General features: G+C 39.4%; 1 protein-coding gene across 4 annotated transcripts in view; it reads right to left on the bottom strand.

Moving 5' to 3' along the window:
* LOC134656393 (furin-like protease 1) overlaps positions 1 to 24,503 on the bottom strand; it is a 357,707-nt gene that overhangs the window by 77,257 nt on the left and 255,947 nt on the right. For 2 of the 4 annotated variants that reach the window (XR_010097514.1, XM_063511914.1), the window contains exons 7-14: positions 24,149 to 24,321; positions 16,439 to 16,648; positions 11,762 to 11,900; positions 8,027 to 8,142; positions 7,215 to 7,322; positions 6,523 to 6,662; positions 2,784 to 2,902; positions 1,837 to 2,295 (exon numbers count right to left, since the gene is read on the bottom strand). Coding sequence is in view for 3 of the 4 variants with exons in the window: in XM_063511914.1 (XP_063367984.1) it covers positions 1,837 to 2,295; positions 2,784 to 2,902; positions 6,523 to 6,662; positions 7,215 to 7,322; positions 8,027 to 8,142; positions 11,762 to 11,900; positions 16,439 to 16,648; positions 24,149 to 24,321 (1,464 nt within the window). In the remaining variant the exon portion in view is untranslated. The remainder of the gene's footprint in view (positions 1 to 1,836; positions 2,296 to 2,783; positions 2,903 to 6,522; positions 6,663 to 7,214; positions 7,323 to 8,026; positions 8,143 to 11,761; positions 11,901 to 16,438; positions 16,649 to 24,148; positions 24,322 to 24,503) is intronic. The other 2 variants (XM_063511915.1, XM_063511916.1) reach the window with 1 other exon arrangement.

Raw genomic sequence — 24,503 nt, 5'->3', positions numbered from 1 at the left:
TTTCTTACAGCAAAAACATGTTTTTTCGGTAAAATTTTGGTTTGAATTCTTTTTTCATTAATCGAAGGTGTTTCAAGGCCACGCCGCCGATTCGCCGCCGCCGCCGACCAATTTTGACCGGCGCGCCGCCGCCGGCTATATGCCTATCGGCGCTCATATCTAAGTCAGGAACTCAGGACGTTAGCCGCGTAACCTGAAGCTAGGGTTTGCAATACGGATCCGAAATGTATGTAATTATCCGGATCTGGATCCGGATCCGCGGATATTCCCATACATTTCGGATCCGTCGTGCAAACCCTACCTGAAGCCAACGGAGGGCATGGTCACTTTTTCTTTAGTATATGTCATCTATTTCAGTTTATAATTTATATAGTAACATTTCATTTCATTGTATAGTAACATCTTGGATCGCACTCTTGCTATATACGAGTAGAAATGTAATAATGATCCCATGGAGTCATACAGATACTTGGTGCTACCAACATTCTAATAACAAATTTTGACTTAAAATGTACTAGAGTTTAAGAACAGGATTCAATTATTTTATCCAGCGCTTTACCATAACAAGAACATAGCCACAATGTTTGTAGGACATTGTGAAAACAGGTGAGAGTGCTTGCTTAGGAAATTCATTTTCCGTGGCAATGTTTACTTTATATTGAGACGGAAACAATGTGAATGAAGGATATATTACGACAGGCAAAAAATATTATCAAAAGACAACATAAGACTTTTTATAAAAAGCCGTTTTATAAAAATATAAAATTTCGATATTTGCCTCTTTTTCCAACGAAGTTGTTACAAAACGTGATGAAAACTTGTAGCTTCAGAAAATGTTAGAATTTAGTCAATTATTCCAATAAAAAAAGGTTGTTTTTGGTTCGGGATTTCTATCAAAAATGAAAACTATGATACAAACTTAAGGAATCTATGGTAAAAGCAAATATGTATAAACAACGATGCTCTAAATTAGTGCTACAACAATTACAACATAAATAAATACATTAGCATGAGCTACGCACTAAAAACACTGTAAAACAAAATACGTTTACGCAAATAATATAATTAAATCACATTAGGTAAAACAAACTAGCTTACTAATGCATTATAAATTAAATAATATCTAATAACCACTGAATCTAAACAAGAATGGAAATCAACATCCACTACAAAATAAAGTTTAAACAATACACACCCGACATGCAAAGAGCGCCGGAACAAATGTGATTGGCGCGCACGGCACGGGTCTCTCGAGCAACTAGGCGAGCGCGGGCGTGTGTATGCAGACAAACCAACGGGAATACGATAGTGGACGACGAACAACACTTAGTTCTCATTACACTCCCAGGATATTTACATTACACAATTTATTGTGTATTAGGTAGGTAACCATAGCTAAGTATGCTCCTTAGTTTATCTTTTTTCGATTTTGTTCATTATAAGAGTTAGGAGCGAAATTAGTGATGTGCCGTGGGAATTTTCCGTATGGGAAATTCCTAGGAAATTTCCCGTGTTTCCGGGAATATTCCCCAAACCGGTAAATTCCCCTATTCTCCAAAATTCCCCTATTTTCCCTTCATATGGGAAATTTCCCGGGAACGGCACATCACTAAGCGAAATGCATGTTCCATACAATTTTTAAAAGCGCCTAACTCTTATAAAATTTAAATCAAAATATTATATCCAGAGAGGAAAATGGGGACTGCTGGTTCTAGGAACGCCGGTTCGTACTAGAACACAACCCACCCGCGCTCTGCTCGCAATCACAACACACGGCCAGGCTCAAACTAGCGTCGGAAAATAAAACGGCAAAACGAATCGCGACATGCTGTGTACCGTTAGCTTGCAGCGACGCCGGATAAATCAGCTGGATTTTCGGATTGTGCTCGAACAGACTCGTCATCTTGCGCCCTCTGGCGTCAGCCAGCGGATCCCCTAAATCCCCTTGCAGGTTCAAACTCAAATCTGGCGCTGAAGATGTCGCTGCTCGCGCCGTGGAACTGTCCGTAACTGATTGCGTCGCTGGTCGTATCTGTTTAGACTTCTGAGAGTTCCTATTTGAGTTCTTGGAGTTCTTATTCTTTTTCCTCTTCCCTTTCACTACTCCAACCGTATAAGTGGGAAGTACTGGGACAGGTTTCCCTCTATTGTTTTTCTTCGTTTGGACCACGACGGGCCGAGTGGCGTTGCTCTTTTTGCGCACTAAAGGGTTCCGGAAGGGTATGGGATCGTTTTTGGTTGCGGGCTGAGTCGTGCCGTATAAAATTAATGACCAGTCTTGTAACGTCGCTCTGCCTGGGGTTCATAAATGTTACATGACCATGTTAATCACAAGTGTGTAAGAAAATAACTACATAATTCAGAAATTATTTGTCTGAAAGCATCGCTAATCTCGATATCCAGAAAACCATGTTTCGCTGAGGGACTTTACAGAATTGAATACCCAAGATTGTGGATCCGCTAAAGTCGATGAGAATGGAATATTTCAATTAAACCAATGACCCCTATAATTTTCTGAGTGATGCTCTATCATATCGAGCTATATACAAGATGTGACGTGCACAGTATGCACACAGATGATTTCATTCAGATTCAGATGGACAATGTTTTCAAAGTTGTTTATTAATTGCCCTAATTTAATCCAAACTTATCTTTAATTCTTACTAAAAACGCACAGAAAACGCTATTTGCGATTTCGAAAAAAAAATACTCTCAGACAAATGACTTCAGAATTGCGCGTGTCCCAAGTACAGAACGGATTGTTAGTATAAAGTGCTGCTTACCCATATATCGTCCCTCGTTGGACACCTCGAGCTGCCAGACACCGATGGGATTCTCGCCCCACATGTGAACCGACATGAAGGGCCATGATGTAAACCCGGCGCGGGACGAGTCGTGAGCCCTGGAGGATTAATTATACAATTAGTACATGGAATATGAATCAGTTTACAGCTAATAGCCGAGCCGGATATAATAGATGAAACCAAAGCGCATCGTCTCCGTTGGCTTGGCCACATCGAAAGGATGGGTGAAGATCGGGCATCTCACAGAACAAGTTAGAATGGCGATGCGAGCAGGGTACGTGTCGCCGCTGGTTTTGAGCAAACGCTCGCATGCTACTCGCCCGCGCTGACCGAAAACGATGTAAACATGTCTTTTTGTGCCACAATAACCTTCAGATTAAGAAGCCAGACATCAAATCTGTCTAAAGGAGGCGTATCCATTCACCAGGCCCACAAGTTTTTACTACCGTTGCGCGAGTGTTAGTTAATGTGGAGAGGAACGAGCGGCGACACCGGTTCCGATACTAACTGCGCGCGATAGCCATTCTAACCTCTTTAATATGTTCTGTGGCGCCAGCCATGTAAGTAAGTAATATGAATCAGTTTAGATTGGAAGTACTGGTCAAACACGTGTCAGAATAGAATGGACTTTAAAAGTTCCGCGGACTATAGGTACCTACTCTCAACCGGCTTGGGAAGGGTAGTTAATGGATGAGCGTTGGAGATGCGAGTAGTTTCATCTAATTACCACTGTTACAAAACTAACTTCGGCTTTGCCTAAGCTTTATAACCTATAAATACGGCTGTCTCAACTTTCTCTAAACTTGTAGTGCAGCAGCTAAGTTAAGCAATTTATATGGGTAATAAGTACTAGACTAACATTACTGTTGAAGTTTTATACCCTTTATTAATATAACTTAGCCTGCCTTTAGTAGTTTAAAATAAGTTTCGTATATTTCTAATAAACAAAATGTGTAAGGGAAAGACGAGACAAATAAACTAAAATAATTTCAAATATTAACGACGCGACGGTAAACCGATAGAAAGAAAGAAATAACGGTACCTACTTATCAATAGAATAATAATCGTTTTAAATAAGATGGCGCTAGTCATCTGTTTGAAATTTATATGAATTTCTATATCACGCTATAAAAGTTTATCTTTCTAAAACAAACTTGCTTTAAATACAATGTCCAGCAAGCTCTAATTGAATTTCGATCCACAATTACCTGTTTGGTGAGAAATTTCTCTATCGACCTCTCTTTCTCTCTCTACAAGTTTAAGACTCAAGGTCTGCCTCATTTGATAAAGATAGAAACAATGTTAACATCGAAGCCTGCCTTTTGTTTTGTTTCTTTTTGACCCCAAATTAGGCCGAGAACGCATTACATGATACGATGCCGTAACGAGGCCGATGCGACATGTTACGGATATTGATATACTTAAAACATTGTTACTCAATCATACAAAAAGATTTAATGGCAGGCGTATTCTGATCGTAATAACCGATTATAAATTTGATCTGCATTTCGATGTAGATTTGATCTGTTAGTATCTCTTTTTCTCTCTTCTCTTCGTCAATTTTGACATTGACAAATCATATCAGATCTACGGTTAAGTATTCAAAAAATTGTTAATTTATTGCAAAATCTAAGAACCTACATATTCGCGGTACGTCGTCGCATTGTGTACCTAACTCGCGTTTTGGTGCTTAGAGTTTGGGTCGTCTCAATGTAAGAAAATATTTTGTAGGTAATTGAGTTTCTTTGTAACAGAATCGAGGTAAAAACAAATATAAAGCCGCGTAAGGGTAACATTCCATTTCTGACTGCAGCTGCACTACTGGTACTGAACCTGTCGCTGTTACTGTCAATTTCCATAGTAAAATGAACAGTAGTGCAGTTGCGGTTGGAAATGGACTGTCACCTTAAGGTCCACGACTAGCTTTGTGAATCCCGCGCCCCTAGCTACAGAGACAGATATTTGGGGAAGATAGATTGGTACCTAGTGGTATAAAAAGGAAGAAAAGTAGTGATATTAAGCAGAATTCAAAGCATTAACTCTAGTATGATCTCGTGGAATTAAAATAAATTACAAAGCCCGACATCCGCTTTGGCTTCCCAATCAATTTTTAATACAGCCACTTACTCCCACTACTTAGAAAAAATTGATGAAAAGACTATATATAGGCCATACTAAAGACAAAAACGCCCTAAAACATTACTATCCTACGGCAGTCAGGTAAAAAATTCGAGGAACCGCACTTTTTATGAAGATTGACAATCGGTACAGTTTCCTTGTCTACAACAGCAGTAATTGTAGGTTTGAGACTTTGGGCTAATTAGGCGCGTTTAGTTTGCCAACTTCCCGCAAAACTAAACCTTTGTTCACGTTCTGACAGTTACACATCTTCAAAGACTAATTACACATTTGGGCACAGCTCCAGGCTTTTAGGACTTAGGGGAATTATAGTTTGTACATTTCACGAGTTTTGGGGACTTTGAACCCTGAACAAAGCTAAGTTTGATAGGAATAATTTTAGTCTCAAATAGAGAGTTGATTAGTTGAGCGAACGTTTCGAATGTATTTAAGGAAGCCATTTTCCAAATTTCCTTACGAAAGACCTTGTTTCAGAACTTATTTTTCAGATCTTTCATAGGTACTCGATCGAGACAATAATAAAATGCGCATTTTTTTCCATGACTCACATAGGTAGCTATAATTTTTTGAACCCCTGACGCAAAACGAAGTTTGATATGTGAATCTGTGTGTCTGCTTGTGTAGCAAGTAGCAACGTGGCTCCCAAACGGATAAATTTAAGTGCGTTTTTTTTTAAGATTTGTTATATCGATTATCGATAGGTACCTATGGAATTCACTATAATAGATGTGACTGTTATAATTTAGCCGAGGATTATTAAATTTCAAAAGAGATCTTATTTCCTAAATCTACTGAATTTAAGTAAACAACAACAAATATTAGATCTGATCTGAGACTAAAATGGTTCGCACAAAAACATTTTGAAATTGCCGATTTGCGTATGTTTTAATTGGATTTCTGTCGAGTAAACAGTTTGATCGAGGATATTTACTTGATAAATAGAACAACGCAATGCAGGGATTTGGATCGTAAATAACCATCGGATCTTGTACATTTGGGCATTATTCGCGAGTATTGAATTGAGAAAATGTAATTACATTTAGACGCTATGGCAGACGCACATTACTACTGTATACGTTTCACTACTGGGCACAGACTTTCTCTCGTTGCACATGAAGTTTGGACACATCTAAGTTTTTTCGTAGATGCTTGTAGGTTCCTCACGTTGTTTTGTTTCACCAAAGAGCAAACTGCAATATTTCAAATGTGACGGAAACATCGCAGACCCTTCATGTGTGGATATCCTGTAGTATTTTGCATACTTGGGCATCATTAAAAGTGTACCTGCAATTACTTTTTTTCGAAAATCCTCTCTGTCTCATTCAATAGCACTCGTGATTCCGAGTCTAAATAACCCAAAAGTTGACGGTTTTTCGAAAAAAGTAAATGGTACCATTTTTTTTGAAAACCCCCACTTACCACATAACTTTTATCTGGAAGTTTTCCCCAAAGGGGGTCAGTAGGGCCTAAACGTTGGTACGGAAGAACTAAAGGGTGGGAAAGATTGAGGAATTCTGCGCAAACGACGCCACAACCGTCAGGAGCAGAGGCTAGTCTAAAAATAAACTAAATATTTTACCTTGGAGCAAGTAACGTGACCTCAGTCCCAGCTGGTGACGTAAGCGTGATCTTCAGGTCCCCTCTCCTGGCAGCAGAGAGGGAAACCTTCGCCTGCACGTGCTCCAAGTAGTTCACTCCTGGACACGCGTTCACGTCCAACTGTGGGACAACGGTTGATGGTAATGCCAAAACTTCCGTGAGACACAGACATATTAAAAAACGGGTCACTCACTTATTTTAAGTCGAAAACGCTCGGTACGGAGTGAAACATGTCGAGCGTTTTCGATTTAAAATACGTTAGTGACCCGTTTTCAAGTATTTAATATGATGGTAATGCGTTTTAAAAGGGTTTTTAAAGAGCAATTAAGGTAAATTGAGATTTTACAGGAGAGCCTATACTGGCATACGGAGAGCACTTAATCTTAAGCTTAAAATGCTACCCGCCAAAGATCAAAAAGAACTTGAAGAAGCAGTATATAACATAGGACCACGCGACCACATCTTAAATAGGAGTTCACGCTACCTACCTCAGTCTCCAAGAATCACCTATGCTTTCAGTTAAAGTGATAAAATTTGTTAAGAAAGAGAGAGCAAAAACTTTCAGACTTTCTCTCTTTCTTGGCCTGGCCTTAAAGACCTAGTGCATGAAAAGATGATATGTCACTTCTCATATGTTAATGTTAACCCTTTGTAAACAGAATATTTCCAAACCTGTAACGTTACGCTGGAGCGAGGCGGGACAGCACGCTGCGGTTTCGGCGCGACCAGCTCACACGTCCGCTGCGGCGGCACGGTCTTCCAGCTACGCGCCATTCCGACCTGGATAAAAAGCTCCAGGGTTAAATGTTGTTGTCCTGGGTCAGGAGTCCTGGGAGTTGCGGAGTTAATGTATGTATGAGCTTGTAAATTAACGCCTCAACTCCGACTTCGATATGCCTAAAAGTTTTAGGCGTTTTTGTTTTTCATGTATTTTGTTTAAAATCGAGTGTGCATGTTTAGCGACGGTGGGAGGCCAACGTAACTCCTACCGAGAGCCGATGCAATATCGCAACGGTGAAAACAAAAATATTTGTAGGTACGCGCGGAAATATATAAAAAAATCCAGCCTAGTGTTATTAAACGGCCTCTCTACACTCACTCGGCAATTCCCTATTCCCCTTAATAATAGGTACCTAAATAGTAATGAAGGGGAGATGGTCCTCATAGACTTGGTTTGCAATCCATCTAGGTCAGGAGAAGGATACTCCAAAATAAAACCCGGAATGGAGTTTCCGTAAGGCGTGAGTAGGGTCCAACCTGAAATAAGCGGCAGATTCCTGCAGCCGACCTGTCTCCGCACGTATTGGCTCGCCTTTCCTGTAGGATAAGACAGTGAAGTCGAGAGGGTAATGCAGGTGCTGGGCATCCCTGCGTTTCCTTAATTCCGTCCCAGGTGGTGTAATGGGATGTCTCTCCGGTTTTACACCATAAATCGTCTGCAATAGACGCTAAGGCCAAATAGTAATGAACTAAAATATACGTACCATGCCCGCAGCGTCCAGCAACCCATAGCCGAAAGAGTGTGACACGTTTCTACCCACGCCGTTGACTCGCCACTCGCCGCCGGCGCTCAGACGCTCTGGACGCGCCGTACGAACCACTGGGGGGAAATAGTAATAGGTATAATAAAACAAGCTCACATAACTATAACTATAAGGTTTCATTAATCGTGCCTGCTGTTGATTCCTACACGACTAAATAAATATTTACCTACACGACTGTCCAAAAAAGAACCGTAAAACATACGCTTCTTTCCTGCAGTAATGCAATCGACTGTACCGATTTTTTGACATTTGCGGCAGTAATGGAGTCGGCAGTTATGTCGCGCTGCTACACTGCAGCAGTAATGCTGGTGCAGTCTGAATCAGAACGGTTCCTTTAGACACTATAAGAGCAAAAATTAAAAATAACGCGAAAATACACACCAACATCAAGTCCGTTCCAGGTGTAGAAAACTTCCAAAACCTACGTAGTACGTCTCTACGTGTAAATTTCCAAAATTATCTTTTAAAGCACACCCAAAATTCAATCTAACATAAAATCATTAGTACCTACTCCTAAAAGTAATAATGTAATATCAAATAACATCTCATTTTCACTAAGAGACTTTAAAAAAGCATTACCTACTTTTACTTAGATTCTTAATACCTACCGACACTCCTACAATAGATCACAAAAGTTTGTGCTAATATTAATACAAAATCAATATTTATAATAAAGGCAAATAGTCTAGACGGCCTGGCAAATAAACAACAATAAACAAACCCAATGAACCGAATAACCTACAAACTCTACATAAAATAGATACTTAGGTACCTAACCTACAATAGGTACACATGAAAATACCTAGCATACCTATTAAATTGAAACTCTAAACTGTAGTCAAACGACTACAGTAGATTGAAATGGAGTAGTCCGACTTCAAAGAATAAAAATTTTAACACGAAAAAGTGACGGCTTCATGTTTGGAAATGTTATGTGGTCCAAACACATGACAGCGTGTCAGCCAAATTTGCAAGGCAAAAAGGCGACTCGCCGGCTTTGGCTGACTGATCTGATAACCTTTTCTTGATTGTTTGATGACTTTAAAAGGCACCGAGTTAAAGGCTTATTAATAACTAGCGACCCGCCCCGGCTTCGCACGGGTTAACAAATTATACATAAACCTTCCTCTTGAATCACTCTATCTATTAAAAACCGCATCAAAACCAGTTGCGTAGTTTTAAAGATCTAAGCATACATAGGTACAGACAGACATCGGGAACCGACTTTGTTTTATACTATGTAGTGATTAGTTGGTTTGCATTTATTTTTTGTGTGAAATAAATTACTGTCATTGGTTTTTACACTGTGGTTCGACCGAGCGCGCTAACTTGGTCCACCGAGTGCCGTAGTTCTAATTTTTCGGGTAACTATCATCTATTTTTAGAAATTTCCAACTCCCTCGGTGTTAAAAAATACACGTGAAATATCCTGCTTCAATATTTATGAATTCTGGCAGAATTCTCTTTGGCTATATTTTTTACATTCTTTACCAAAAGGTATCCATTTTTTATTGATGTAAGGAATACCTAACATTCCTAACATGTCAGACCATTAGTTTCAGCAACTTTAGACATATCAAATAGGAAAAATGTCGTTAGGTTTTTCTTAACTCTACGTCGGTGGCAAACAAGCATACGGCCCGCCTAGCAGCTAGGTATGTTGAATTTCGTAAACAATTTGTTACTTTTAATAAAATACGCCCACGCATGAACAGCCGAGCTTTCAGCGCCATTTATGTTATACACGTCAAGGAGTAACGGACAGATTTTCCGGAAAAGATAACTCTGCCAATATGTTGCTATAATTTTATTGTTTCTCTAGCCCTTATCTACATCTACGTCTCGATCTTATATATCATTTCTATCATCATCTAGATATTATCCATCAACAGTTTCAAGAACTTTGCGCGTGTACCTGAAGCATCAGATTTCACCGCCAGCCTGATTTGGAAAATGAGGTCAGACTGTATGTACAAGCGTACGATTTATCATAAGTAAGGAACCTAATATGTATCTACGTCATTAGACACGTCTCAATTTCGGCAGCTGAAATATAAAATGTCTAACTTGTAACATTACTGACGCTTGTAATTGGGAAGGAACTGGCTCTTGAGACACAGGGACACCTACTTTGAGAGCCAGGAACCAATGCTATGTAACCACTCAAAGTTGCAATAAAGATTATTTTATTTATTTATTTTATTTTTATTTTAGCTAATCGCTTTTTGCGGTAACAGCTACGTCGAACTTCGAATCCTGTGGTGCTACCTTCGCCTGAATAAGCTAGCAATAGTTGTTAGCAGAACGTTATTAAACTAGGTTGCTCAGGTAACTTTAGCAATTCTTGTAGTTGTCAGGTGCTGCTGTATATTAATTTTCGTGTTCGTTTATGTATTTTACGTCAGTATTTCTTCACTATTTAAGATGGGTTAGTTCAGTTAATGATAATAATAAAATAGTGACTCAGTTCTAGACGCTTTACCTACTGTAATTAAATAAACAACGTTTTTTTATTAGAATGTGAACTATAAAGATGCTGCAAATCTCTGAAACGAAGTGACGGCACAACCAATTATTTTTTTCAATTCCCAAGACATATATATTATTCACTTTAAGCAGGATAAGAGTTTGAGTATTCATTCTTTTCTGTACCTTCATATTTTACAACTTGGGCAACACTAATACCGTGAACGTATAAAAGTTCTCGACTAGGGCCCAGTTTTTCCTCGTTATTCTTGCGATTTTTCTAAACTTAGTAAATGTATCGCGAAAGTTGCTGAAAGGTAACAAACTAACTTTATTTTCTATATCAGCGACCATGTAAATCTTGGAACTAGTGCAGTTTATATGAAAACCTTGGGTGGTCTTCTTTGAAGAAAATTAATAATTCACTTGCAGTCTTGCACCGCCTTTCGTTACAGGTTACTTGAGATAGCTGAAGCTAGACATACTTTGTAGCAGGTTTACTTTTAAACATGATCCCAGATTACACGTTGTATACGTAATATTAATGACGGATTAGTTTGTTTATAGAAAAAAGCAGGAAGTAGAAGCTTTGCAGGGTTTTATTAAATGTTGGCTGCCTTTACAGTTTCGCCGAGAGCACAAAAGTGACAAATGCTACACCATTCGTAAACATATATAAATAAGCTAGTCTCCGTAGAGAGGTCTCTCGGTAGATTAGAATTTAAATGAGATGAATTCAGTCGACTTTGATCCCTCAAGGATGGCGAATGATCTGCTTCAAGGCTGGTGTTTATGCAACCTGTGTCAGCATGAATCTGTTAAATCCTGACATTTCTTGACGACGTTTTGCAGTGTTAATAGAGCGGACTTAAATATCCTTGCCGTCATCCTATAGTAGTCAGCAATTATCTCTATCCGTCAGCCTAGTCCGGAGCTAGACCCGCGTCCGTGTTACACAGAGAACCCGCATATCGAACCGCTACCGTAGATACCCGGCCGGCCTAGAATATATAGAATAACTATACGTGGCTGGTATCTTCACGTGCTCTCAATGTGCGCGGGGGTTCACCTCAAAGATCGGCTACGTCAGCCATCTTCGGGCGCAACGAGCGCCGAGCATTAGGTCGAAGTGGTCGCCATGGCCGAAATCGGTTGGAAGTATCATCATCATCATAGGATAACTATAGTGATAAGTTAAGAGTGTCTTACCGATATGCTGCATGTCCCTCCACGTCAGCTCGCGGTTGGCTTGCAGCGCGAGCGCGCAGATGCCGGCCGCGAGCGGCGCAGACGCCGACGTGCCCGTGTGGCCCGCGGTACATGAATGGTGCAGGTCTGTTGTCACAACCTATAGACAAAAAGGACATTATTATTATTATATGTAGTACTAGCGATCCGCCCCGGCTTCGCACGAGTTAACAAGTTATACATAAAACTTCCTCTTGAATCACTCTATCTATTAAAAAAAACCGCATCAAAATCCGTTGCGCAGTTTTAAAGATCTAAGCATACATAGGGACAGACAGCGGGAAGCGACTTTGTTTAAACTATGTAGTGATTTTTACATGAGCTTCGGTTGCTCAGTTGAATACCTCGTTTTAACCTCGCCTGAGCAGGAACATTTTTCTTGTTCTAAAACTGCAATTTAGTTTAATTTGAGCAATTTAAATTAATTAATGACTACTTCGAAGGACTTATTATGTAGCTATTCTTTTGTTCTGACGCAATACTTGTAAACTACTGTTTTACGTTACTTGATGCTTTCTCAGAAAAATAAATTAAATCACGGATGAAGCTTGGTTACTTATAAAGTTTGGCTTTGTAGGTTAACAAAATTAATTAAATATTTACTCAAGTTTCTTCAGTACCTAGCAACTTGCCTTTTCAATCGTAATTTGCCGTCATTTCTTAGGAACCAACTTATTAATTCCGAAAACTTTTGTTTTATATCGCTTACTCGCTAAGTCAATTGTAAGTCTAGGCGGTTTCTAATTTCCATGAATATTTGAGGTAAATGGTCATATCTGCGAACTTTGAAATATGTAATTGCAATTTACACTAAGAACATATTATTAGTACCTATATGTGATTTATTTCATCATTAAAAGCGCATGTATCCATACCGTTTCAGTACATAATATGATTTCAGTTTTTAAATGGGAATATCAAGCCATTTAAGTAGCTTGAGAAATTATTTTGAGGAACTCCATCATCAGATCAGCTCGATGGTACCATAATATTGCATTGTCACCAGACTTACATGTGTATGCAAAATTTCAGCTCAATCGGAAACCGGGAAGTGGATCAAATTTAACTTGCAAGATTTAATTACAGACAGACAGACAACGGGACAGGTGAAAGTAAATAAAAGCTTGTAAAAATTACGACTACCTACTGTCGAAGTAGCCTTTTGTATTTTTCAGAAAAAACTTTAAAGCCGAATAGGCTGCAATATTTATAATGATTCATGGCTTGAGGCTTTAGAATTTGATTCACTCGAATTATGAGCCGAATTACTGTTTTCAATCATAACAAAAAAGTACTTTACATTCTAGAGTACCAGAACAGGTGAGAATGGTGAGATGAAAATCCTATTTCCAAAGAGATAGGGTTTAAACTCCCGTAATTGGATTGACATGTTGAGTAGTCGCTCGCTATAGTCTCGCTACGGTTATTCCTATTGCCTTACGAGGGCAGCGCGACTGGTATGAAGAATTCACAGGTCAGAACTTCCACCTACTAATTAAAAAGAAGTGACTCGTTGACAGAAAACGCCAATCGAAAGGGATATAATGTATGGATATGATCATAGGACTTATTATAATAATAATACTTTTGTAATTAACTTTAATTAATTAATTTAATCATATTTTTTAATACATATTAACTTGGACTTATTATTGCATTTGTCATCCCGATATATTTTTCTTTTCGATCGGCGTTTGTCGATGTACGATTGTCAGATCTCTATTATTAGCGCTCAACGAGGGGAGTGTTAGGGTCGGCAACGCGCACGTAACACCTCTGTAGTTGCAGGCGTCCATAGGCTACGGAGACTGCTTATCATCAGGCGGACCATGCTTGTTTGCCACCGACGTAATATAAAAAAAGTTTATGGCTGTATTTGATTCACATCGATCAGACCCAGGATCGACTGCGTGTCATCGAACGAGTCGGACCGGCCGAGTCAATTGCCGTCGCGACGTCCGTCGGCACCCGGCAGTGTCCAAACGGATCCTCACGGAGCCGATAATTTGACTAAAGCCAAGGACAGCAACCAGCATCTGCGAGTTACCGTCAGGTGAAAATGGTGAAATCTAACAACTATGTAAAGTGGCCCACTGATTATCAGTCCGCCGGACGATATCAGTCTGTCAGTTGTTCGGAACTGTCAAATTTTTGTTCTAACTGACAGGCTGATGTCAGTGGGCCCCTTAAGTTTCTCTACAACAACCAGTAGGTACCCATCGGCATCGCTATCTATGTGAAATATGAATCATACATTACTAACTGTTTCGCTCGAGTCGGCCAGTACAGCAGCCGCTCTCAGAGCAATTGGAACGAAACCTGTATCTTTTGTGCGGGCAGCGCTCCGCTGATTGCATCCCCGGCCGTTTGTTACAGACGGACTAACAGAAAAAAAACCTGCACGTATACGGCTATCCGGTATTCGTGGTGCACGTGCACGTACTAAAACTGCAATGAGTTTTCGGCTTTTAGGTGCGCCTAGCGGAAATATTCGATTTAAGAAAAAATCGAGAAATTTATGGCTCAAAATAAGTCAATGACACAATCTCGATGAAATTAAATTCATGGTTATTTCACGAATTCTAATTACCTTTCTCTTTAATTGCGTCTAAACCCATTGACACTAAGTATATCCGGATATAGTGACACCGAAATGTCTTCGCAGAACGCACCCGGGCCTTTTACTTCCTTTAGCATTAGCTGTTTCAAATAGTATCCTAAAGGTGACAGTCCATTTCCAACCGCAGCTTATTCACAGAACATTATTAAAGAGGTTAGAACGGCTATCGCGCGCAGTTAGTATCGGAACCGGTGTCGCCGCTCGTTCCTCTCCACATTTCCACATTTCTCGCGCAACCGTAGTAAAAACTTGTGTTCCTGGTGAATGGATACGCCTCCTTTAGACAGATTTGATGTCTGGCTTCTTAATCTGAACGTTATCGTGGCGCAAAAGGCATGTTTACGTTTTTCGGTCAGGGCGGGCGAGTACTAGCATGCGAGCGTTTACTCATAACCGGCGGCGACACGTACCCCGCTCGCATCGCCATTCTACTTGTTCTGTGCTACTATTCATTTTACTATGGAAATTAACAGTGACAGCGACGCGTTCAGTACCAGTAGTGCAGCTGCGGTCAGAAATGGAATGTTACCCTAAGGTAAGCAAATTTATATTACTATCTCATCGGCGGTCTAGCATGAGTTGCGTTCTCGCGCGCGACTCCATACATCTTGCGCGACTTCAAGTAAGGAGTCGCGCGCGAGAACGCAACTCATGCTAAACCGCCAGTCTTGATTGTCTACCTACAGGAATTTAAATACTAAAGTCTAATTATAGCACAAAAACTAGTCCGTGATACTACCTAGCATACGAGGCCTTTCCGATTCAATTGCTTTTAGTTAACTGTTTAACTTCATTCCTGCGCTGATATTCATAATTAATTGGTACCGTAAAATGGGGTGAGTAGGCGCAAAACTGACATTCAAACCTCGATAACATTTTATTTTTACATATATGCAAACTGAATGGTGTATATAATAAGTGTTCCGGACGTTTGTATTTTAGTTTTTATCTTATTTTGGGTAGTTCCACTTCATAACTTTGACGATAAAGAGGAAAACCCACCTCACCCCGTAGTGCCTCGTATTTGGGGTGAGAGGGCTTTTCATACAAAGGTGATTTTCGAAGAATGTTGGATCGATTTTTTTTTATTATGCGTGTACTATAGCTCCATTTTAAATTGGAATACAGTAGCAGTAGCCTTAAAATCCCTTCTCACCCCCCTCTCAAACCTTCTCTCCCCATTCATAACCCACCTCTCCCCGCGAAACCTACTCACCCCATTTTACGGTATCCAATAAATTTCATAACATTTGTACATATTCTAGGCCCTGAATACGGCTCGAGTCATTTTATAACGACACGAACTCAATTTCATTACCTCGCCCGGTCATTCATCAAGCAGATACATTTCTGCGTCGTGTTACTCTGAATTTCATTTATAAAATACTCTACTTTGTTCCGTTTGTTATCTTTGGCTACGATAGTTTTTATGCTGACGTTTTTGCTTTAATGGACGTTGTTTATTGAGCTGGTTGGAACAGTTATTTCCCTCGTTTTGTTTGCATTGAGCTTCTAGTTATACGGTATTTGTAACGAAGTTGCAGTTTTAATACCATTTAAGTAATTGAATTTATTATCTCTTTGTCAACAAAACTAGTTTTTAGGTGTCTCGATGTCTTTGTATTGCAAATATGTCGAAAATACTATTTTAGAAAATAGAGAGTAGCAAGGGCATCAACGTGATACTAAAAGTGTTAATATCTAAAGAAAGAAGTCATTCAAAAGAGCGGTACCTATACAAAAAAAAATAAGGAAACGGTGAAGAAAACGAATATTGTATCAAATAGGAATAAGAAAGTAAAACTGACAAACTAACCTCACAGCTAGAAGTAAATCAAAATATATCGTTGAATGCAAATACATATTATGTTGCAAATCAAGACAACTGCTGTTTTTTGTATTAACTTTAAGAGGGGAAACTGCGCGTTGCAGGATTTGGGAAAGTCATTACAAGAGGATGTGTAGGACGTAAAGATTGTTAATGCTGACAAGGAAGATTCATGATAGTAGAATCTTACCTGTTTCTCATTTAGCGCGCCACTGCTGTACGTGGCAGCCAGCGTGGAACTGCACATCTCGGAGTACCACGGCACCTCTCCCCGCTCTGTCGCGGAAGAGATGGAAAGAGTCCAAATGGAGTTGGTGTAGCCATCGCAGTTGCAGTTGTCATGCTCGCGCCCGCCGTTGCCGGAGGCCCACACGAAGATGGATCCTTTCCCACTGCGACCCTGCGGAACATGATTGCTTTAGTATATTTAAGGACTTGATTCTTTTGCTAAGGCTTTAGCAAAAGACTCAAGTCTCTCTTAATAGCTCAGAATTCTGGAGGATGAACTTTTCCATTTTTTAAACTGAGAAAAGTCGAGATACGTTTAAGACGCTGAATAAAAAGTACGTTTTGGTTAGTTGCTTTATTCTCTGTTTCCTTTTATCAAGGTGTGTACTCGTAATAAAGAGTAAGTATTTGTATTGTATAATAAGTACTTCAAGTCCAACGTGTAAATATACCTATGGATAATTAGACATGAATAACCTAAGTGTAAGGCCTGAGTGGACGCTCGGAGCGGAGCGTTCGGCGGAGCGTTCGGCGGAGCGTTCGGCGGAGCGTGCAGCGTGGCGTCGAGCTCCCAAGTGATTTGAGCAGCGCGTACTAAGGCCGCTCCTATACGTTTGCATTTGTTTGACATGCACGCCGCACGCCCCGCCCCGCTGCACGCCCAACATGAGCGTCCACTCAGGCCTTACACTTAGGTATATTATAAAATAATACATGACTCATATATGTAATACTTACCTCTTTAGTTTCAGGCACCCAAAAGCTTTGGTGTCCACTAACCATGAGGGATTTGAGTTCTGGTTTGACCGCGTCGTTCCATATAGAAAAACAGCGTTCTACCGATTTCCCATGCAAACGTGTTGTGTAAAATAAGACCGTGTTCTTTAATTTAAAAATAAAAACGCGGCGACCATGCTTTGTAATCAAGCAGTGTAGTGTAGGGAGCTATCGGGTCACTCGATAGCAAGGCCTGTCATTAACCTAATAAAAATCGATTAAACAAGGCCCGCATTTTGTCGCGATGCTGAGAATAAATTAAATATCACCGTTTTACGCATACAGTTCGGGCATTGATTCTATTACGATCATGGCTCATTCTACAATATAAACATAAATAAAACAGATAATACGTAAAGAAATACAAGGGTCCTCAGCATAAAAAACAGATTATCAAGAAAAATCCGAAGCTTTCCTGGCGATAAACGAAAGAAAATATACGATAAAAAGCGGCCAAGTGCGAGTCGGACTCGCCCATGAAGGGTTCCGTATTTAGGCGATTTATGACGTATAAAAAAAACTACTTACTAGATCTCGTTCAAACCAATTTTCGGTGGAAGTTTACATGGTAATGTACATCATATATTTTTTTTAGTTTTATCATTCTCTTATTTTAGAAGTTACAGGGGGGGGGACACACATTTTACCACTTTGGAAGTGTCTCTCGCGCAAACTATTCAGTTTAGAAAAAAATGATATTAGAAACCTCAATATCATTTTTGAAGACCTATCCATAGATACCCCACACGTATGGGTTTGATGAAAAAAAAAATTTTAAGTTTCAGTTCGAAGTATGGGGAACCCCAAAAATTTATTGTTTTTTTCTATTTTTGTGTGAAAATCTTAATGCGGTTCACAGAATACATCTACTTACCAAGTTTCAACAGTATAGTTCTTATAGTTTCGGAGAAAAGTGGCTGTGACATACGGACGGACAGACAGACGGACAGACGGACAGACAGACAGACAGACATGACGAATCTATAAGGGTTCCGTTTTTTGCCATTTGGCTACGGAACCCTAAAAAATTCCCGCGAGTTACGCTTACGCGACATTTTTCAAATTTACACAAATATAAAATTTATACGCGTAATTTGAGGAGCGAGTTGGGACGCTTGCGAAAATTCGTCTCCCGCAGCTATCAGACGTAAAGTAAAATTAAGTTTCCTTGCAATAAAGCTAGGCCTCGAGCCAGCGGAGATAATCAGGAAAAAGTACGGCGAGGAGAGTCTAAACGAGGTTTCGGTGTAAACAAGGAACGAGACGTTTAAGAGTTGAAGAAGGAAACAAGATTAGGGTGAACTTGGGTAGTTTGTGATAAAAACGATGCTTTTAAAAGAAAAAGACAGTTTAATACCAGAAAATATCTCCTTTATATTCATTTCATGTTCAATAATAGGTACGGGATTTATAATACGGTAAAGTAAAACAACAGCTACACAGTTCATAAAACAGTGTTATTACGCATTTTATTATATGTAGTTAGTAGCGCACGATAGCGAGTGTTTGGGTCAGTAAATTTCTTTTTAAGTGACGCGGCTGAATGGTATACGAGTATATGTATTTGGGTAAAATCACAGGTTTGTTAAGCGGTTTGTTATAGTGGATTGTGAAATTTTTGAACGTTTTCTATTAATTTGTTAGACCAAGTATTGAAAATGTTATAGTGTGTATATATTTGTGATCTACTCACAAAGACCTCATTTGGTACCCCACATGGTATGTTTAAACGAAAATAAATAAAAAAAATTGTACTGCCGACTTTATGACGTCACAGCAACCACCCCCACCACTTTCGCGCTTGTCATCTCATATATTTGTGTTCAGGGCATTACACTGAATGCATCGATACCATATTCACCCATATCCGAGACGACATGAACGAAAACTAACCTAAAGCCTGAAAAACGGCCCTCTAATAATCCAGAAAGGTGTAAAGTGAACAACATACTTGCCCGACTTCACCCTATGTAAATTTTACACCCAAGAGCACTTGACCATATCGTGTCGCGGCAAACAGGAGAAAATAATTGCGTCATTACAGAAATTACTCCCGACTGTGCGCCCTTTAAACTAACTTAGTTATACAACTTCAGCCACGGGAAAATGCACTTTAGCTGTGTTGAATAAGGAATAATATGGGTTTGGGGTTGTATGGTGACAAATTGTTGCAGTATTCCGAAACCTGCCGATGTGCGCGCACACTATGACCAGTGTAACTTTGATACGTCTAGCCTCGTAAGGCCCACCATACAACATTTTCCTATTTTTAATTTGAACCTAGTTGTGTAGTAAATTGGGATTAATTTCGTTAGCGAGAAAGCAATTTAATTAAACAAAAGCTTATAATGAGATTGAAACAGATACTCGTAAACGTATGTCAAATATAAAACACCGTTGATAAACGTTCGTAGGTATCATTTTGACATTTGCGTTTGTTAAAACACAACATTTAACAAAGTTTTATTTTTGCTTAGCTTCGAATAAGGGTGCATGTTCAGCATTCGAATCATTTTTAACTATCAACGGATACGTGCATACAGCTCCTGGAGACCAATTAGAACATACATTTTTTATATCTAAATGATCTCATTTAGTTTACATTCGTGCGTGCATTTCGCTCGTACTCATACTTGACCTTATTTGAGACGTACGGGCGAATGATAACAAAATGACATCATTTTGACGTAAAACGTAAGCGTGAATTGGACCCCTACGCTCTAGCGATCGTAATACGACCCCGTAGCGAACCGTTGTAACTTTTCATTAAAACCTATGGCTGCGTGAAGTGAAAAATGCGAAACATAAAAACGCTTACCACGCTGGTGAAAGGACTTTTTGTCCGCCTTTCAAGGACTAATTCTGTATTAATAACATAAAAGGGAACTTGAGGTAAGTTGTGCTTTAATGGGAATTATGAAGTTTTTTATCGTTTTTTTGGAAGAAATATTTTAACGGTAGGTTACTTGAATATGCTTGCTTCGAAGTTACGTACGAGTATGTGGGTATATTCTCGATCCGTTTGTGATATTGGTTTGGGAACACATTGGTTGCGATTTAAGAGCTTGTTTACACTATCGCATAAATAAATGTAAAAAGTATAAATGCGCTTGGGTCTTCATTCTCCATGCGTATTTGACTATGAAAATGATATTAAAAACGTATTGAACGTCGGCACTCGACGTGCTTCGATTTGATTGCACAGCTGAACGGATTTGTGTGAAGTTTGGCGCATAGTACCAGTTTTTTACCTAAAATAGGAGTTGTAGGATAAAGTTAGATGACTTTATACGCGAGCAGGGCCTTATCTAATACAAATCCAAATCATTATTAATAACAAGAGTTAAGGAATGGAGGATGGAGGAATGGAGGAAGGAATGATTAATAATGATTTGAAAGAGAGAACATGTCACAATAGGTACAATAGTAAACCATTATATCAAACGAAAATTATTCATACAGATTATTATTCATGTTCATTATTCATTACAGTGCGATCGTTACATTACAAGTTAACACAGCATGTAATTACAATTATATCTTATGTGTACGATAGTTTAAAAAACTCCTCGACGCTGTACAAAGATCTGTCTTCAGAAGCTACTTACGCAGTCTACACTTAAATATATCGGATAATATTGGATGACGGTCACTACCCTCTTCCACTCCTGTCGATCTTGAGAGCCCGACTCATCTAGTCCCGACCCCCGTGACGTCGAATGTCGTCCACCTAGCGCTGCGGTAGATCGGTTTTCCTAGGATAGCGGTGCCGTCATATAGCGGCCGTCTCCATACTAAATAATACGCCTAAATATGGATGTCGTAGTATTTGTATGGAGACGGCCGCTATATGACGGCACCGCTATCGGAGGAAACCAAAGCATAACACTATATTATATTTCTATATTTTTGGCACAGTCCTTCTCCCAGGCCAGACAAGTATTTCGGTAGATGTTCAGCATCCGGAATGAAAAGTGATAAGAAAATTCGTTGCCTTAGATCAGTATTTGGTAGCTCAGTTGTTTGGAGCGGTATCTGTTTAAGTTACTGGTTCAAATTGCCTCAATGAACCATTTTTTATTTAATTTAAGTTTAATTTATATTATATTTACGAGTAAACAGCAGCTTCAGCTTTAATTGAAACTCGCTAAATAAGGAAACGTAAGTAATTTACATACGTCTTAATTTGTTTAGACTGACGTAATTCCTTTTCAATTAGAACTTGCTGGAGAACCGGGTGAGCAACGTGACTGATTTGTTATTGGATATAATACTGGGGACATAGCCAAGATGACAAAATTTCAAACGAAAAGAAATAATGTATCGGGATAACTGATGCTATGAGAAGTCGCGTGACTATTTGCATACATTATTTAAGTTTCGAGTGGCGTTTCCTATGGACGATTGGAATCTTGGCTAGGCTCCCAGGACTCATGACAGGAGAACTCATGACATAGTGAGATCAAAAAGAGGACGCGGAATACTTTTCTAATTATTAAAACTTTTTGTAACCCACTTTTTTCACTAATTTAAAAGAGTAATAAATACAACTTCACAAAAGAGTAAATTAAGCTGTTGTGCACCATACGACATACGACCCTACCATAATAGGTAATCTTACCGAATATAATAAAGATGAGAAAAAATCCTTAAGTTATCGTCCATAAACCATGTACCATGTAACAGATAAAGGATGACTCACGCTAGGATGGCCCGGGTCCGGGCCGTGGCTTCCGACACTTCTTATCTACGACAGGTGATCGATGATCACGTGATGCTTTCTATAGAAAACAAAGTGTTAGATGCCTTGGCTCGGATCCGGCCGGTTTAGCATGAGTCATCCTTCACTTTCAACAACAAAACAAATGTTAGCAAGTTTTAAAAGGCTTCTTTAGAAGGAGTGGAATGTAAAAATTTATCTGCAATTCGCTCGCTCGTTCGATAAAGTTAACCCGTCAATCAACATCAAGCGACGATAATGATCGGGTAAACAGAATTAGCCGAACAAAGCGGAACGAGACGACTGCGAGCGACCGTCAATGCTCGTGTGTCTAATAAATACATTACTGGGGGCCCGATTCGGATTATGAACTAGATATTCTAGTAGACATCACCAAAATACGACAACGATATTTTTAAGATATAGCCTGTCAAATTTGACATTTCCGCGATTCTGGAGATACTCTTGAACGATTTTCACAATGTCTAAAACGTCTCGTTATGTATTTTTAGATCTCAAAACGATTTTGAAACGATCTTACTACGATAATTTAATGTAAAAGTGACATTGGTTGCCCGAATTGAGCTGCAAAAGATATCTAAAGTCTATTTTTTTATTCGGTAGACTGAAATGACATTTCATAGTATGAACATAAAATGTCATTTCATACTATGAAATGTCATTTTAGTCTACCGAATAAAAAAATAGACTTTAGTTGAAATCTAAACTAGTTGGTATCTAGTCCATATCGTATCGTTCTCATCTCTAGAACGGATCTTGTTTTCCGAATACCGCGGTGGGTCAACAAAAGCTCATTGTAATTGCGATAGTTTCCTGTAAGCAGTAGTTGGACTTTAATAGTTTGTAGAGAGACACGAATTATAAACTATATGATTTAGAAATTTTCACCATGTTCCAGTAAGAACACACGATACATGCGGTTTTAGCTGGAGTTTAATAAAGTGAAATGAAAGTTGCATTGAGATAAGTCTCGGTTACAATTTTGTTTGCACTTAAAATGCAAAACTTAAAAACAATTAATGAATAGTACAAAAAATTACAAAAAAGTGTTTGAAAGTTTTGAAATAACTCGTCATATCAATGTTTCTCCCAAAATGATGACGGTGCCAAAAAATCGACCCTTGAAAAACCCCTATAACTTGCATAGATAATATAGATAACTACAACAGTTAACGGGCAGCAAAGCAATAAAAAAGGAAACATACCCAACGAAAACCAAAACAGCAAACGAAGCTTGTTAGTAAAACAAAGCGCGGTGCGGTGTGGCGCGGTCGCGACGAGGTCACATCCTATGTGCCCACAAACCGTTTTGTATTTCGGCTCTGACCCCGTATTTGAGCACTGGATGACAGCCATGTGTAATCAGAGGACAGATTTCAAACTGCTGCAAGTCGCTAAGCTTTGTACATACTGTGCACGAACGCGGCAATAAGTAGTGTTTGTTGTCAGAGTACTGGGATATAATATTCTCTGTGCTAGTTGAGCACAAATTGCTGTCACACTAGTCGCTGACGATGACAGTTTTCAGTTTGTTGGTCCCGCACTGAACGGGTTATATTCAAATTTGCGGACAATAGACGGAATGATTATTTATTTGGGAATCCAATTAATGTTGAGTGACGTTAGAATTGTAACAATTATTAATATAAAATATTATTATGTTGTAGGTTACAATGCTTGTATAACGACTCATGAATAATATATTGCTGTTAATAAACTTCATGATGTTTCCAATTATCAGTTTACCTGACAAACATTGAGGACGTTTCGATTTTAATCATATGAATTGCATTCAACACGATTTGGTAATTTAGAAACAGTGATATACCTACGAGTGATTTTTGTTCATAATGTTTATGTTTATATTCTCGTGGCTATTAAAATCAAACTTCGTGCTTGTCCATCATGCATCTTCTTATCATCCCCAGGGTCCTCGGTTTTGCCGTCGTCACCCGGGGTACCAGGACGCGCTGAAGATGTATCTGTAGACATATACACATATGTTGTCTTACCTTAGTGACTCCCTCGAGGAAGGCCCGGTGAGCCAGTTCTCCAGGCCCGTCGACTGTCTTCCCATCATCGTCAGGGCCCCAGGACGCGCTGTAGATGTCTCTGTAGACATCTATATACACATGTAAACTTATGTTGTCTTACCTTAGTGACTCCCTCGAGGAACGCCCGGTGAGCCAGTTCTCCAGGCCCGTCGACAGTCTTTCCATCGTCGTCAGGGCCCCAGGACGCGCTGTAGATATCGACATGCTGGGGGTTGAGGCTGAGCGAACGCGCTTCTACCGCGTCCGTCACGTCGCCGTCAAGCATCCGCACACCTGTAAAAAGATATGTATAAAATGGACGTTCAAGAACTTCATATATTGGATATAGTGGACCTTATTACAAAAGGCATAAGGTCCACCGATGTACAGTTAACAGTGTGGGCGATGGTACAATGAATTCAGTCGATTGTCCAAATACCGCAATGTAACGAAAATCGCACGCAAGTGTTGGACCG

The sequence above is a fragment of the Cydia amplana genome, chromosome 18 (assembly GCF_948474715.1).
Source record: "Cydia amplana chromosome 18, ilCydAmpl1.1, whole genome shotgun sequence".
NCBI classification, from domain to species: domain Eukaryota; kingdom Metazoa; phylum Arthropoda; class Insecta; order Lepidoptera; family Tortricidae; genus Cydia; species Cydia amplana.
The sequence above is the reverse complement of the archived record's forward strand: the minus strand, read 5'-3'. Positions and strand labels throughout refer to the sequence as shown.